Genomic DNA, 15,787 nt, shown 5'->3' on the forward strand with positions numbered 1-15,787 from the left:
GCTCTAATATTACTGACATTCGTTCATGTATCCACAAAACATCCAATATTTAAGCACTCAATAATTCAACCAAAACAAATATTAAAAATTATCCGGCTCTACAGAAGTATACAGGAAAGCAAATGCTATCATCTAATAGAGCCAAAAAATCTTACATGTGTGATGGTTGAAAATCCATTAGAAATTTGAAATCGTGTTGAAAAATGGTCCGGTTACAGGTATCATCAATCATGCTCTCTTCTCAACAGGAAAAAAAAAAATGGTAAGTCAGTTTAGGAATAGATCCCTAACTTCATCCCCTGCCGAGATTATCTGTTGATGACAAATCAGCAGACACAAGAAAAATATCTAGAGTGGATCACCAGGATCTATGAGAGTGATCTTTTGTGCCGCAGCTGCAATTGCTATCACTACACCTAATTATGTTGCGTAAATAATTGTACAGACCCATACACCATTAATTCAGCCTAAGGAATAGAATTGTAGCTAGCAAATATAATATCTATAACATCATAAACGGTAAAATTGATCACCCATATTGCTGATATTCTGTGAAATAATGTATTCTTAAATCGTCTAGCTATAGGACTTGTAAAAGTACTGCTAACTACATGTATATAGGATTGTTAAGCTGCTTATTTTAAATCATCGACAGGTGTTGAGCAAAAAAGATACTATTAGAACCCTTGAGCTGTTAATAAACAAGCAAACAAAGACAGCTAAATTGAGAATGTTTAAGGAAACACCATTAATGAAACCACCCGACTAGTATACATGGCCTGATAATAAACTTCCTACTCCTGTAAATGCTCTCGATCTCTATAATTTCTGGTTGGTTTTCGGTCATCCAAATCTTCCTTCACCTATCTCTCATTTGGGGTAGTTAGGAGAAGGTAACGTCGGAGGTGTTGACCTCCTGCCCACGATACTTGCCCTTCTTATTTTTTTCCCCGTCTCCAACTCCTCCAACTCCTTAGTTATCGCAATATTCAGCGGTATATACTTGATATGTGTATTCAGCAACACCGAGAACTCAATATTGGCATTGCGATACTCATCCATCAAATCCCAATATTTATAATGGTCCTCGTCGCTCCATTCCTGTTTAGCAGCGAAGCATACCTTGACGGCATTTACATACTCCTTGAACTGTTCCAGTTGCGTCCTCTTGATATCCCACATGGGGCCCCAGGTAATCTGCTCTGAGCCAGCACCGGTGACGAGCTTGATGTACATCATTAATGTTTTCCAGTAAAGGTGGATGGCCTTCGTGACGGCAAAGATCTGATCGCGGTCCCATCCTGTGAATTCAGAAGGAGGTTGGGTTTTGGGTGGCTGGCGGCGGTTGCCCTTGGGCGTGGGTTCCTGCACAGGCTGCAGTGGGGACTGGTCTATCTGTTTTGAGCTTGACATATGTGTACTTGGGAGCTGAGTTGTATTGATAAAAGGGTATAGGTTCCTACTGATACAGGATTTCTTTTTGTGTCTGACTTCCTGCGGGTACGTTACAGGCTTTATATACAGTCACCCTGCAAAAGTGTTCGTGATTCGCCCGCTGGAGTGAGACATGATCGACGTGAGACAGTGGCGTCCATGGACATTGTGGGTGCCGGTGGGCAATATCAAAAATACAGAGGTTTGCGACCCATTCAACACCGTGCCCGTTAAATAGATATAGTAAAATACAATACAAATAGGTAAAACTACAAATAGGTTTCCGGAATCGTCCAGTACTAGTTCATCATCCAGTATCCGCTCAACACCAGGAAGTCAATACTTCGTATACCAGCCTTTTGCTTGAATAACGGCTTCCACCTTTCGGAGCATCGATGCTGCAAGTTTTTCAAAGAACTCCGGAGGTATAGTTTCCCAAACTAAAGGCAGAACTCGAGCCAGTTCGCTCTTGACAGCAGGTGGTCCCCCTTTGGTATCTGCAATTCTAGGGTACTGTTGTTGAAGTCTTTTCTTGAGTTCTACCCATACATGCTCGATAGGATTAAGATCTGGAGAGTAAGGTGGATAGGCTTCCACCTCAATATTGTTATGATCGAACCATTCAGTGATTATTCTAGCTGTATGAACTGGTGCATTATCATGTTGAAAAGTGACATAGGGATAGATCATCAGAGCATTTCTGAGAACTGACGGACGATAGTGCTTGATAATTCTAAGGTAGCGGATACCAGTCATACTCTCGGGTACTGGAACCAAAGGGCCTTTATTTCTCCCATAGCAACAACCCCAAACCATCAGAGAAATACCACGATCTTTTGGCTTTGGATAGATGCAGTCGGCGAGCCATTTCCCGTCAGGTTCTCTGAAGACCCAAATTTGACGAGGGTCTTTAGATCTCTCAACTGCACACTCATCGCTCCAAATAACACTCATAAACTCTTCAATACCCCAGTCTTTCCGTTGCATTGCCCAATCTAGCCACTTTTTGACATGCTCAGGCTTCAAAAGCGGGCGGTGTTTGTCTAGCCATTTCTTCACATTTCCCTATCGTAAGACTCGATCGACCGTAGCAAGGGAGACCCCAGGTGCATATTTATCTCTAAATTCATTCTTTGTCATCCTCCGATTATTTTTTGCTGCTTTCATAAGTGCTTTCTTTTGCCGGTGGCTAAGCAAGCATGGTCGACCAGAACCGGGAAGGTTGTCCTTATTTCCATCTCGTAGAATAGTACGCTGAATAAAGCTCTTGATTGTCGACCAAGGTCTAATAGTAGTAGTCATGGTTATTAGCTAGTTCAGATATATGTAGCCACTGATACTGACAGTCGGATAGTGAACACACCTGCCAATAATTGCTGATACTGTCTGTATGCAGCCAAAGCAGAAGAAGAAAGCGATAATCATTCCCTTTTCAGCAGACGACATCTGCCTCCTTGCAGTCTTTGCTTTAGGAGCCTTTTCTAACTTTAAATGAGCTAGACTCTTTTCCAAAAGCTGAACTTCGACAGCTTTATTGGCTTGCCCATGGCTGCGTCGACGCCGTACCATATATGCTGCTTCACGGATCCGTTGAGACTTCACAAGTAAATTGCGGCTTCACTAGTTGCGGCTTCACTGGTTGCGGCTTCACTGGTTGCGGCTTAATAGAATGCGGCTTCACAGGTTGAGGGCTTCAAAATCTTCACCGGGGGCGGGCTCCTCAAATTTTCACGGGTTGCGGGCTCCTCAAATTTTCACAACCTGGGCACAGTGATTAGTCAATTGAAACATGTTGGATGTCTCACTTGAACGAGCGAATCACGAACACTTTTGCAGGGTGGCTGTACGTCGAATGTTATCGATTTATATAATTCCAACTGGGCAATGGAAAATATAAAAAATAAGAGCTATTCTAGTGGTCGTATAGTTTGGTATGCTCAACGAATGGGGTGTTTGAGTTCTCTATCTAGAGGTATTACCGTATTGCGATATTTTCTCTTTAGTGAATAAGAAAGTGGGAATAGAAGATTCTTTCCCGCGCGGCCTAAGTATAGCTTGAGTGGGGTGGCGGTAAATATTTAATATCTATTCTACTAACAAACACCAGTTCTTCTAAGTATTCTGAACGTACATAAACTGAACGTCATATGATTACCCCAATCGCCATTTACCTCATTGCATTCTGATCCGTTACTATAACCCGTTCACTTGATCATTTCCTCCCCCAACCATGTTTATCTTTCTCGGCATGTACACTATATCGGTCGTCGTACTCCTTGTAATTTTCCTATATACGTGTGTTGTTTTTTCTCTTCACTTTAAAAGAACACCACTCTTTGCGGTGTAATAGGCGTCAAAATCATCTAACTTATTGCCACTTAGCCTGCCGTGCGGTAAACCGGAGATGCATCATCAAATATCACTCGGAGCCTTGCCATCAACATAGCGGACGGATAAAAGAATTTCTCGAAAGACCCTTAGCAACGGTAGGTGTAAAGAATCGAAGACCTGCATGAGCTTGATAGCAGCACCCCACGAACGCCTTTATCGTGCCCAACGACAAATGTAAGCCGACGTTACCCGAAACTCAATTCGAATCGTGGCCGCGGTGTGCACCGGTGGCCAGTCTGTGTACATACGTGCTAATCAGAAGTTCCACGGGCGACACCCCCGAAATGGGAAAAGCGAGCGCAGGAAGGTAAGCAGCCCAAGATAGCCCCGGATGTTGTCCTTTTAGTTGAGCATGGGAATTCATATTGTTCATACGTATACATGTTGTCACCCGTGTACTTGTACACTACAATGTTTCGGAACAAGACATGCTGACATGACAGCGGATCAATGAAAGCTCAGTCACGCTTGAACATGCCGGTACCCGTCGAGCTGATGCGCGTGACGAAAGGTCCATGCGAGTATGAAGCTACATCTTACTATTGAATATGCTTTACGTGTAATACGGATGTTATAAGTACAGTTGCCCAAACTGAATTGACACGGCCGGTCTCGTGAAGGACAGCTTGGTTATAGATCATCTGACCCATTGCTAATTGGCCCACGAGCATGAACTGGCGTAGCTGATATTCCATGCTTTGGGACAGCATTGTTCAATTATATTCCGAGTGTGACTTCCACTGTCTACAGTTCTTCGGATGTGTATTCTGAGCATGGAATATCACTCGCTTTGTCACGTCCAACCAAAGGTACCACTGATTCGTATCAGCGCCGAAGGGCCGTTGCATATCCACGCGGCGGATGTACATGTACTTACTCAATGCTCCGAATGAACAACGCTAAACCGCCTAGCCCGCACACACAATGTTTCAAAACTTAAATGTCAAAAAAGAATCTACATATAGCAGATAGCTATATGAAATGCAAGGTGCTCCTGTGATATGGCGCATCGATGGTACTTATCTCTACATGTACAACGCACGTAACAGGTATACGTACATGTGTCCTTGCACCTTCTTCATGCAAAACGCACACGTAGAACCAAACATCACCCTTCCTGTGCTACCCCTCGGAACAGGCACCACAACCATCACCGTGCAACGCTTCAGGCGGGTATGCGCATCCGGCGCCGAACCCCAACGACCAGCTGGCCGTACGAGAACTACTGTCAAAGGAGCACCGTTAGTTACATTCCACCCCTCATAAGTACTTCTTCAGCTTCTGAACTGACTCTCGGGAAAACATATAAGTATGCTACATCGTACGGTTTACAACAATCAAAGTTTACATCCAAGGACCAAGGGGAACAAACGTCCTACAGCTGGATTCTGCACCCCGCTACCGGCTGCTATGAAAACACCGAACTCTAATACACCCAGCATGCAAGAGTCGGCCATTACAATGCTGACATAGGACAACATTCTACGTACGAATGGTCGAATCGACCTATTCTACACATGTGCCACGCAACGCGCCACGCAATACTATCGCTCCTCTAACACCACAAAAGACCCTTGAAAAGCCATGACCGAGAACGGTGGTATCTACAAGTATATATACAAGCGCCCATACGTTTCCCCGGCCAAATAAACCACCCATAGTACCGCCCCGGCACCCCATATCCACCAAACCAGAACCTAAACCACCTCAATCTCAATGTCCATCCCCCCACCGCCCCCCTCCCCACCCGCCGCTCCCCACCCCCTTCACACCGAACTCGCCCTCCTCGAAAAGTTCCACTCCACCCTCCGAATCTACCGCGACCTCTTCTCCAAGCCCGGCGCGCGCACCGTCAACTGGGCGCCACTCATGGACGTCAAGTATGAGCAGCTGGTCAAGCACAACCAAGCGCTGAAGGGGCTCAAAGCCGCGCTCGACGAGACGCCGGAGCGCACGCGGGAGGATGAGGAAACGTATGCGAGGGCGTGGGGGTTGTATCTGGCTGCGCTGGAGGGGTATGGTGAGTTGTGCGAGATCTTGAAGCCGAGGCCGGGAGGGACGGTGGCGACGGTGGGGGTGAGGGGGTTGGAGGGAAGGAGGGGGGAGGGGAGGGTGGAGTGGGGGGTGGGGGATGTGGGGAGGGAGGGGTGGAGAGGGAGTTAGGTTGTGGGTTTGGAACATGGATGTGCTGGTGTTATGTATTCTAATATTCTGTGTTCTATATGATTTGGGTTTTCACGTCTGATTTCTTAGTAGCAAGAAACGTGAACTTCTCTATTCTGAAATATTCACGTCTCAATGCCCTTATAAAGGCATAAACAATATCTCGCTTTCATATATCTTGTTCAACGCAGTATGTCTCGGCTGAGAGGAGGAGTGGATGAGCGAGAAGATGATCTCTACTTTCAAAGTGTTCCTATGTTCCTACAGAAATTAAAATGTACTTCCTCGAACGTTCCTCCTTTTATTTTTCTACGCTTCGACCTCATCTCACATCCATTATTCAAGGGTTTATATCAAGCTAGTTAAAGACATGAGAGGGAGAATATCATATTATCAATAGAAGTAGCAATTCTACGCTATAACCGCGAACCTCGACATATAATAGTCGAAATCAAGAAACAATCAAGCAAAGAAACGAGGAAAACTCCTACAGCATTAGTATTAAGACCATAAAAAAGGCATAACTCCGAAAGAATTAGTACCAAGAACATAAATAAGAAAAAAACCCACAAAGCCCGCGCCAGCGCCCCTCAAAACCAAACAAGCCCGCATCCCAACCCTACACCTCCACCCACCCCCCCGCCTCCCCCCTCTTCAAAAACACCACCCTATCCCCCCTATCATCATACCCCAACCTCTCCACCCCCGCACACTTCACCACCACCGCATCCATATCCCCCTGCACCACCCCCCGCTGCAGATCCACCGCCCCCCTCGCCGCCAACCGTCCCCTCAGCAACTCCCTCTCCTCCCCCGTCCCCCGCCACCCCCCCACCACCGACCCCACAATGCCCTCCACACAGTCCACCATCTCTTTCCTCGCGCGCCGATACGCAGAATACACCTGCACGGCCATCGCCTCCTCACCGCTCAGCGGGACATAGCTCGCGCCCGACCCCCGCGCCGCGCCGCGCAGCCTCCCCTGGTAGTCTTCCGGCAGGATGTCCTTGGCCAGCACGTCAAAGTCCTCGTCGAGCGCATCGCGGACGTTGTAGGTGCGTAGCAGGGCTGCGGCGGCGGCGTGGTGCGCGGGGGTGTACGGCGAGGAGGGGGTGTGTGGGGCGAAGAGGGCCTTATCGTGCATGGTGAGGGAGGAGCGGTAGGACTGGAGGATGTGCGTGGTGAGGGCGATGAACATGACGTTGTCGCTGACGGCGGCGGTACGCATTGTTGCTGGTGGTGGTGGTGGGGTTTGTGTGGTGTGGTTTTTCGTGGTGGGTGCTGCGCTGCGGTGGGGAGGTGTTTTGGCGGAGTGTTTCTGGGATTTTGGCCGGATGTCTTAGGGTGTTTGCAGTTGTGGAGACGTGGATCAAGGTGTACTTATAGACCATGTCACTGCAAAATGTCCCATTGGTATAATTGAAATCGAGGTAGATGTGTGTTCGTTGAATTCGCAGTAATCCCCCCAAGTCACGAAGGTATTGAATAGTGATCCAATCCTAACTTGCCCTGTTTTTCTATCCCTCGTGTTATACAGCTATGGTGACAGCTCAGAGAGCTCCACAATTGTTTCACCAGACACCCTGTCGTGCGTGGCTTGTAATTCGTGAAACCCACGGCTACTGAAAGCGAGTGATAGTTGGTGAGCCAAGCGTTGTCGTCCTAACCCGTCTTCCCATTATATAGAGGGAGACGGACAGCTGGAAAGGTACTCTGATTTCCACACAAGATACGTCCCACTATCTCCAGGACTGCTTATCAGGCTGTCTTTTTGGTGTTGAAACGAAAATACCTTCTAGCTGTCGCTTAGCCACAACGCATCATAGATTCTCACTCGGTGGCGCGCCCTCAGCGTCCACACACCCCCGTAAGAGAACAGAATCAACACCCCATAATAATTACCGATATGTGTGTCGGAATATCAAGACTTATCTTAGCCTATAGTAGATGTAGTAAGAGTTACTAATTAAACAATGGTAAAGAGGGAGAGAAATCTCACAAAGAAAATGAAGTACTCGACTCCCGAATATGACCCATTTAGGAATGCTGCCAGACATTATGAGAACTGTGGACTAAGATTGAAGACAGACATGTGAGTATTCGGAGGCTTCTACGTTAAAGCGAATTTAGATTGTATGCACAAGACGATAAATGTATAGCAAAGAAATTCTAGCTCGAATCATCTTTCCAACGCTTAAAAATATCCATGAAATAATTCTAGATCTCCGATACAGAAATACGTTTATATTCTATACCCCGGTATTAGCTCATATCTATAAAAGCGTATCGCTCCCCCTTCTACCATACCACAGACATCACACCCACAATTCCAAACCACAAGCAGGTAAACAGCCACTCACCAACGCATAATGTCCGACCACCAAAGCAGCGCCCCTAGCGACCCCCCTATCTTCGACCCCGCCGCGGCCACCGCGCTCATCGCCGAGTGCCGCAGATTCATCATCTCGCTCCCCATCCTTCGCGCCCTGGTCACCAACCCGGGCTCGGAGAAAGTCTCGTGGAGACCCATCTTCAACGTGCGCATGACTAAGCTCAATACACTCCGCATGTCTTTGGACGAGATCACACGCGCATACGAGAGGAAGAACAACAAGACAAAGGAGAACGATGAGCTTGCTCATGCGGTGCGGGAGAGGTACCTTGACTGCGTTGAAGGTCTGTTTGCGGTGGTGGATGCGCACAAGGAGGCATTACCGGTGAACGAGAGGTTGGCGGCGGAGGCAGCGGAGCTACGGGCGAGGAAGAGGGAGAGGTTGGAGATGGCGATGGAAAGGTCGCAGCTAGGTAGGCAGAAAGGTGCGGGCGATAGCGGAGCTCCCGATGTTGAATGAGCGGTGGTTGATCCTTTATGGGTGGTAGGTTGGCGGAAGCTGCGGGCAGTTCTATGGTTACTCCTTTGTTTCTTTGTAAGTTATTAAATGATTTCGGCTGTATTTAATTATACTCAAGGTAAGTTGAATGATCAATCAAAATGTGAATGACTGAAAAACATCTTTTAACGTAATTTGATCACCGTGAAAACCCGTTGTTCTCTCAGGTCTCACCGAAGAAACGCGGCGAGGATGATGTATGAGAAGTCTAGCAGCCCAACGGGTTATATAGGTTGAGTCGGATTGTGGGACCGTGTTCGAATCCAGCACTATCACAGCGTGGCCGGAATGTGTCCGATAGGTAGAAATCAGAATGTGGCCCCAAACAGCTACTTCGCCAGGGTCAGGGTTCATAAATATCTCTACGGAAAAGCTATTAATATATTCATTGATTGATGCGCGCATTGATTCTGTATATCTAGACAAGACTATGCGATACAATCTACGCCTTTAGTGCTGGAGTATCGTATACGTATGAAAATACCGAATTAACTTCACATGCTGCCAGAAATACCGTGTCACAACCGCGGTCGAACCGCACGCTGATAGTGAATACCGCAGCATTTCACAACGGTTCAGGTACTGTACCAGGTAAAAATACTAATTCGATAGGGACCGAAAGAGAATTTTCATATATGCGTAAATTTTAGAATGCAGCTAGATTATAGCTATCAGACTACTTTCGTTTCAGAATACTTCATAACTCATCACAATCACTATCCCAGCCAACTCCATCCACGCACGACATAAATATGTAAGAATTCCCTCCAGCTCCCGTCAAACCCACACCAAAAACTCACAACCACGCAACTACAACCGCCGCCACTCCTACCATCATCCCCAGCCCCACCTCAACGTGCACCTTCCCCCCCGCGCCAATCTTTTCCACGACATCAGGGACAGCACCAGTGACTCCCTTGATCACATCCTCGCGGCCAGGAACCGGGTTCCGCTCCTCGAGTTCCGCCGTATGTCTGTTTCTCCAGTTAGAACCTACGGCATTGCAGGGGGGAGTTTTGGGGGGGGGTGGTTGTAGTACTTCTCCAATGTGTCGGCAGCAGAGACGGAGAATGTCATGATGGAGAGGAGAAAGAGGAGGACGGAGAGGGTCTTTGTAAAGGTGTGCATTATGGGGAGTCAAGGAATTGAAAGGTCTTGAATAGTATATGGTATGTTTCGGGAATGCTTCGGAATTGTCAACTTGAGAGGGAGCTTGGAGAGCGAGTTCTGGTTGAGTGTGAAGGGGGAATTAGGTGGGTTTTTATTCCCCGTCTCCATCTCCGTCTCTACTCATAGCGTATCTAGCGTCAAGACCAGATCCACAAAGTTGACTTTCAGCCCTGCGTTCAAAATAGATTATCGACATTACCAACAGTACCACGCATCTCGTGTTTTCAGAACGTGATGTTCAGCCTCACATGGCTGAGACACCTGGCGCTCCGCAGTTCACCCGCCAGGGAGGAGAGAATATTATATTCCTTACAGCCGCACGCAACTCGATATGTTAGAATTTAGAGCTGTAGCCATTACCTCAACCTCCTTCTCTCCTCTAGAATTCGAAGATACTAGCTGTGGTAATTATATTATCTACATCTTCTATTGCAATTGAACCGCATGAGCAATCCCGGAAATCGGAGATGCAGTGCCACGCTGCGAACTCAATCGGTGGGTTGCAACAGTCGGTAAATCCCGCCAACACGGTCATTGACAGCATCAGCAGATAGAGGCGTCTGAATGATTTCTTGGCGGTGCGGCTGATATGCGGCGTACAAGCACAACGTATCCCCCTCCAAGTAGAGGTGTCAGTTGCCAAACCGCCATTTCCTCACTGCGCCTGACTTTTGTCTTCTTGATATTAAGGAAGTGCACCTTCCGGGAGTCTGCACTAAGAAGATATACTGGATTGGGGCCAGTTGCAATCGCAAAACCCACGCTTGGGGCGCGCGATTGTATACGACAGGCAGCTGGGTCATATAAATAAGCTGTGAGGTACTCCATTGCATGCAGCTTGGCTGGCGCCGGAAGTGATGCTAGCGTTGGAGTTTACAGCGTTGTTTGGCCGCGCGCGGTGTGGGAGATCTATCTTTGAGGACGTAGCTGTCCATCCAGGTTTTTGTTCGGAAGGGGAAGGACGATATCGATATTCTAGCTTTCGGGATCTGATGTTAAGCTCCATTTATAGGGTTTACAGAGATATGGGGGTTAGAAACGTTTTTAAGCTAGGATCATGAATATAAAGATACCGAATTAATCTCCGATTGGACCAGGGTTTATTCCGGAGCTGGAACAGATCATTGATCAATGCGTCAATGACAATATATATTTGCCGTAATAATCTATCAAAACAATCCCAAATCCTGACACCCCTTTTGTCTTACGAGTCTAGGTTCAGTTCTGGGGATGAAGTAACTAATTGAGTGGATTTATATAGTAGAACTCTAGAACCTGCATTTATCTACATACTTCAAAGCCCGCCTGCGCAGAATATCTCATTGAATTCAAAAACCCTTTTATCCTGATACAAATTCAGGTTCTATGGATCATATGAGAATATATATATACGGCATTTTGCATTTCTCAGTAGCTAGGGATGCGACAAACGTAATGAATAAAAAAAAAAAAAAAAAAGATGCGACAAACGAAACAGGGTTAGGGTTATCACGATCTTTTTTTGGTTATCACGATCCAATGAGCTTATTAGCTAAAACTTTAACCACTACTCGGTTGATGCACAAACGATATTTAGGGGGTTTGGACTCTGGAAATATATCTTTTCACCACGGTTTTCTCGGCTATTTGAAAGAAGCCTTGACCGCTAAGTATGGTCTCCCTCGGTGACTTGTGTTTTGTCTATAGCTATCTTCATAATCATGGCTCATCAGAGGTACCGTTTTTACTGCGCGTAACGTACTGTTACCGGAATACTTGGCCTTAGTAAAATGATAGATGCCAGTGTGGCTCAGGAAATAATGTATGTACACCATAATGGTGGCTGAAATGAACAATATGACCGGAGGAGAGGGGAGGACTAATTGATCTACAAAACACACGATCTTTGAGTTTGTGCTGAAAGAAGATTCAATTTCAGGACTATAAGTCTATGAATTAACGCCCGGCGAGGTAAAAATATCTACGAAAAATGTACATCGCGGGTGAAGCATCCCTCTCTCACGTGATCTGTCGCCCTCCAATTATCACTTGGCGCCAAGCGCTACCGTCTTCTCTGCTCTCCTCGTATTACCTCCGAGTCCTGTTAGTCTCAAATACGAGAAATCTGCACAAAGTCCTGGCTACATGACCGGCCACATGAATATTTCGGCGCACTACACACGCAAATCCTCAAAACTAATGTGAGTAGCTACCTCCTGTACTAAATATTTATAGGTCATCTGTGAGAGCTCGCCCCTACCTTCAATGCTGTAAGTACTCTATTTGCATATTCGTACCGAGGTTGAGCATCAAATATATCCCTATAGATTATCGTCGTCGTGATTAGTTTCCTCGAAGTGAAAGTAAGAACTGATAAAGAATTGGAAATGTCGTTTCCGAGAATCATGTTCAGGTCCACATTGTCACACTATGCTGTTTTCGATGAATGTGTACATATAATCGAATTATGAAAGAAAAAGTTGCTAACTAAGGATAAAACCTTTAGAGAAGTTCCACGCACAACCTGGTACAATTTAACAATTCAAGCCATTTCCGCAATTTCACTCAGCACGAAAAAGACGAACCCAAAGGAACAACCCCCCTGAAAATATTGCCGATAATGTCCAAATTCCACTCCCAGAAAGGAAGGATCTGTACATATCGAGCACAAGAAGAATACCCGCTACCAGGAATAAAACCCTCAACGTCCTGATATATAACCGGACGCCAGCATGCAAGTCATCACTTGACCACGCTCCCCTTTCCTCCATCATTACCCATACATCGAAATCATCATCTGTCCCGCTTACTGCAAGGTCAAGCGGGGTGCGTCCAGCCGTGTTCACAGCGTTGATATTGAGAGATGTGCCGAAAAACACTTTGGAAACGGTCCGTCCATAGCCTAGATAAGTGGCCTCCGTCATAAGCATTATCTGGTGGAATTCTAAGATTGTCCTGAACCTGGATATTTGGGCAGGCTTGTGTTTAGACAAAAGTAATCGAACAATATCCTTGTTGTTCCTATATATCGCTTGCTCGAGAGGGGACGGACTTCCAAAGCCTATCGATTTACCCTCGTAGTAGTATTCGCGGCGCAAGAGCAGATCGGGATTTGTTCCAGATGGGGGCGAGCCTGGAGTTTCATACGTAGAGACATCGAACGCGCCATTGACGTTGAAATATTCCTGCTCGAGCAAGGCTTCTAAGATCTTGACATGTCCTCTGAAGATTGCTACATCAAGTGACCGTAGGATCACATTGTCTTGAATTTCAAGATTGAGATCCTCTCTCGCAAGTAACAACTGAACTATCTTTGTATGACCATACCACATCGCCAGCACGAATGCGATTGGAGGAACATCTTTCGAGCTCGCCAGCAACTCCGTAAACATCTCTACCAAACCATATTTGCAAGTGAATGTGAGAGGTGTATGCTTATGTGCAAACAGTGTGATCCTCAAAAGATCCTCGGAGAAATGCGTAGGCCACCATAAAACACTCATGTCTTCAACGTCAGATTTTGATGCCCAAGCCTCAAATTGATTTTTCGAACCGAGAATCTCTCTCTGGTGGCTCACGCACTCGGTCCTAGTGTATCCAGAGGTTCTTCAATAGTATCTACCCCAATTCCACTCGCAGTAGCGGTAGAAGTCTGCATAAGAATGATCATCTGTCTTCGGTGGGTGATTGATAAAGATTGTGAGGAATCTTTTCGACAGAATTAAATTTCTGTTACTAAAGTGAAGGGTAGGACGCGAACGAAGAAAGGACCAAGGGAGATCGTGGTCTGAAAGGTAAGGAGGCCCTGTAACGCCAGAACATGTGACAAGTGGTCCACAGAGCCTAAAGATCTCACACTCAGGGTCAATCTGCGAGCGGTTCTCCTTGAATCTGAGGGGGTCTGCATCTAGCGCAAGTGCATCGGAGATCCCTTGGCAGCTCACGCCCGTACGGCGACCAGCCATAACTAGACAAAGTATAAAAGTCGCTCGATCACGATCATCTTTGTCCATTCTGAATATGTGGTCCAGAACTAACTGACACAGCTCTTGCTTGGTGTGTGAGATTAAAGAGTCGAGCTCATCGAATAACCCAAAACTACCTCGCCAGGAAAGGTATTCTTGTAGCAGACGACTCTGTCCAAAATCCCCCTTCTGGCTTGATTCCTTATCACACACTATATCTTCATTGCCGCTCGGTGACCCGTCCATTATTTGGTGGGGGTTCTGACGTGTCCAAACTTATTCGTCGAAAGTGTACGTAGAGATATTTAGTCCGTCGGGAGTATACGTAGAGATATCAGTGCTTGCGAAGCCTCTCATCCTCAGCACGACCCCGACCTCTTCCATCCAGCGACTAGTAATGAGAATCTTTACGTGTCTCTTGTGGGTATGGCGTAGGAGCTCATATATGAACCAAAGAATATTCTCTCCACTCTTAGTAATACTCTTGGTATTACTCTTGCTATCATTTTGGAACTCCTCCAGACCATAACACTCATCCAAAGCATCTAGAGTAGGTGACAGTAACCTACACTCTTTATAGCTTCGCTAAACGCGCGCCACATCATGCCTAAATCTGCGATGCCTGTTGGAGATTCTGGGAGGATATTTCTTATCGCTTCAAAGGCTCGAGGACTTTGATCAATGAGTTGGGAGATCCACGAGCGGAGGGTAAAAATAGGTGACCTTCTTGAACCTATCTTATAGCAGGAGTAAAAGAATGCAACGGGACCTGAAGAATCCCCCTTCAGATGTTGTATGGCTAAGGCTACACCCACGTCTTGCCTGTGCCCGGGTCACCTTGAACCCATAGAACAGATGATTTGATCTCGTCCGCATCTTTCTTAAGCCAAGCATGGAATTTTTCATTAGGCACGACCCTGCCCGGCGGATGGCCGTGGGAAAGAATGGAATTGATTTCATTCTGTTGATCGATCATTGATATTCCGCCAATAAAATCTAGGTACATCTTTCTTTGTTCTGTACATGATAACTAAGTTGGTTAAATGTATATTAGGATATAAATATCTAGATACTTTACCCTCGATAAGAACTCTCAATTTACACCACTGACTCGTGTCATTTGTACCGTTGTATTGTATCTGTTTTATATGATCGCCGGCCGATGTAATGTCGTTCAGCTGCAGGGTGATCTGGCCTAGATTTTCGAGAAGTCTCTTAAACTTGGCCTTATCTCTCGAAGCCCAGACAAGCTTTCGGCCTAAGGAAACCATCCGGGGTTTAAGCGAAATTCGCGTGCCCACCCCACCTTTTACAGCAGTCCCCACAAGCTTCATATCATACTTTCGTGACAATTTATCTGCGTCGCTCCAGATCCTCTGGAAGTGTTTGAGTGGTCATTGAACTAACGCACACTCCTCTGATCTTGCGTCCAAGCAAGGGTGCTGACTCATCTCGTTTCCAATCCCCACTCTTCTTCCCCAGCTCTTTAAAAGAAATATGTGAGCTTCGAAAAAATCACCCTGTAGCTGGGAGTCCGTCTCAAAATTCCGCACTGCTTCGTAGTCCTCCAACGCTTGTAGACAGGTAGAATACAGGCCGGCAACACCGATTGCGGTGCCAACTGCCATGAAAATGGGTTCAACCATGGCTAGTGATATATCGATAAGTGCCGATAACGCTGGATCTTCTATATGTCTGTAGGAAGAGACACTTTCATTAGCATCACAGTATTACCCGCCTGAGGAAACTGAGACGATGACCTAATCGGATCTGGGTAACCAAGGAGGAAAGAAG

At 46.4% G+C, this 15,787-nt stretch overlaps 8 protein-coding genes across 8 annotated transcripts; 2 read left to right on the plus strand and 6 right to left on the minus strand.

Annotated features, from left to right (window-relative positions):
• Positions 1-870: 870 nt before the first annotated feature.
• Positions 871-1,413, minus strand: H6S33_007992 (uncharacterized protein; the record flags this gene model as incomplete). Its single annotated transcript, XM_044839680.1, has 1 exon — positions 871-1,413. One exon carries the CDS (start codon positions 1,411-1,413, stop codon positions 871-873), a length of 543 nt encoding a protein of 180 aa, XP_044688183.1.
• Positions 1,414-1,770: 357 nt separating this feature from the next.
• On the minus strand, positions 1,771-2,421 carry H6S33_007993 (uncharacterized protein; the record flags this gene model as incomplete). Its single annotated transcript, XM_044839681.1, has 1 exon — positions 1,771-2,421. One exon carries the CDS (start codon positions 2,419-2,421, stop codon positions 1,771-1,773), a length of 651 nt encoding a protein of 216 aa, XP_044688184.1.
• Positions 2,422-5,541: 3,120 nt separating this feature from the next.
• On the plus strand, positions 5,542-5,988 carry H6S33_007994 (uncharacterized protein; the record flags this gene model as incomplete). Its single annotated transcript, XM_044839682.1, has 1 exon — positions 5,542-5,988. One exon carries the CDS (start codon positions 5,542-5,544, stop codon positions 5,986-5,988), a length of 447 nt encoding a protein of 148 aa, XP_044688185.1.
• A 619-nt stretch (positions 5,989-6,607) lies between these two features.
• H6S33_007995 (uncharacterized protein) lies at positions 6,608-7,216 on the minus strand (the record flags this gene model as incomplete). Its single annotated transcript, XM_044839683.1, has 1 exon — positions 6,608-7,216. One exon carries the CDS (start codon positions 7,214-7,216, stop codon positions 6,608-6,610), a length of 609 nt encoding a protein of 202 aa, XP_044688186.1.
• Positions 7,217-8,357: 1,141 nt separating this feature from the next.
• Positions 8,358-8,840, plus strand: H6S33_007996 (uncharacterized protein; the record flags this gene model as incomplete). The annotated part of the gene is made up of 1 exon (XM_044839684.1): positions 8,358-8,840. One exon carries the CDS (start codon positions 8,358-8,360, stop codon positions 8,838-8,840), a length of 483 nt encoding a protein of 160 aa, XP_044688187.1.
• Positions 8,841-9,675: 835 nt separating this feature from the next.
• Positions 9,676-10,007, minus strand: H6S33_007997 (uncharacterized protein; the record flags this gene model as incomplete). The annotated part of the gene is made up of 2 exons (XM_044839685.1): positions 9,676-9,853; positions 9,919-10,007. 2 exons carry the CDS (start codon positions 10,005-10,007, stop codon positions 9,676-9,678), a joined length of 267 nt encoding a protein of 88 aa, XP_044688188.1.
• Positions 10,008-12,589: 2,582 nt separating this feature from the next.
• On the minus strand, positions 12,590-13,420 carry H6S33_007998 (uncharacterized protein; the record flags this gene model as incomplete). Its single annotated transcript, XM_044839687.1, has 1 exon — positions 12,590-13,420. The coding sequence occupies one exon, from the start codon at positions 13,418-13,420 to the stop codon at positions 12,590-12,592; it is 831 nt and encodes a 276-aa protein (XP_044688189.1).
• A 1,926-nt stretch (positions 13,421-15,346) lies between these two features.
• On the minus strand, positions 15,347-15,639 carry H6S33_007999 (uncharacterized protein; the record flags this gene model as incomplete). The annotated part of the gene is made up of 2 exons (XM_044839688.1): positions 15,347-15,477; positions 15,513-15,639. 2 exons carry the CDS (start codon positions 15,637-15,639, stop codon positions 15,347-15,349), a joined length of 258 nt encoding a protein of 85 aa, XP_044688190.1.
• Between the last annotated feature and the right edge of the window lie 148 nt (positions 15,640-15,787).

Source organism: Morchella sextelata (assembly GCF_020137385.1).
Source record: "Morchella sextelata strain SCLS chromosome Unknown scls_25, whole genome shotgun sequence".
In the NCBI taxonomy this organism is placed as follows: domain Eukaryota; kingdom Fungi; phylum Ascomycota; class Pezizomycetes; order Pezizales; family Morchellaceae; genus Morchella; species Morchella sextelata.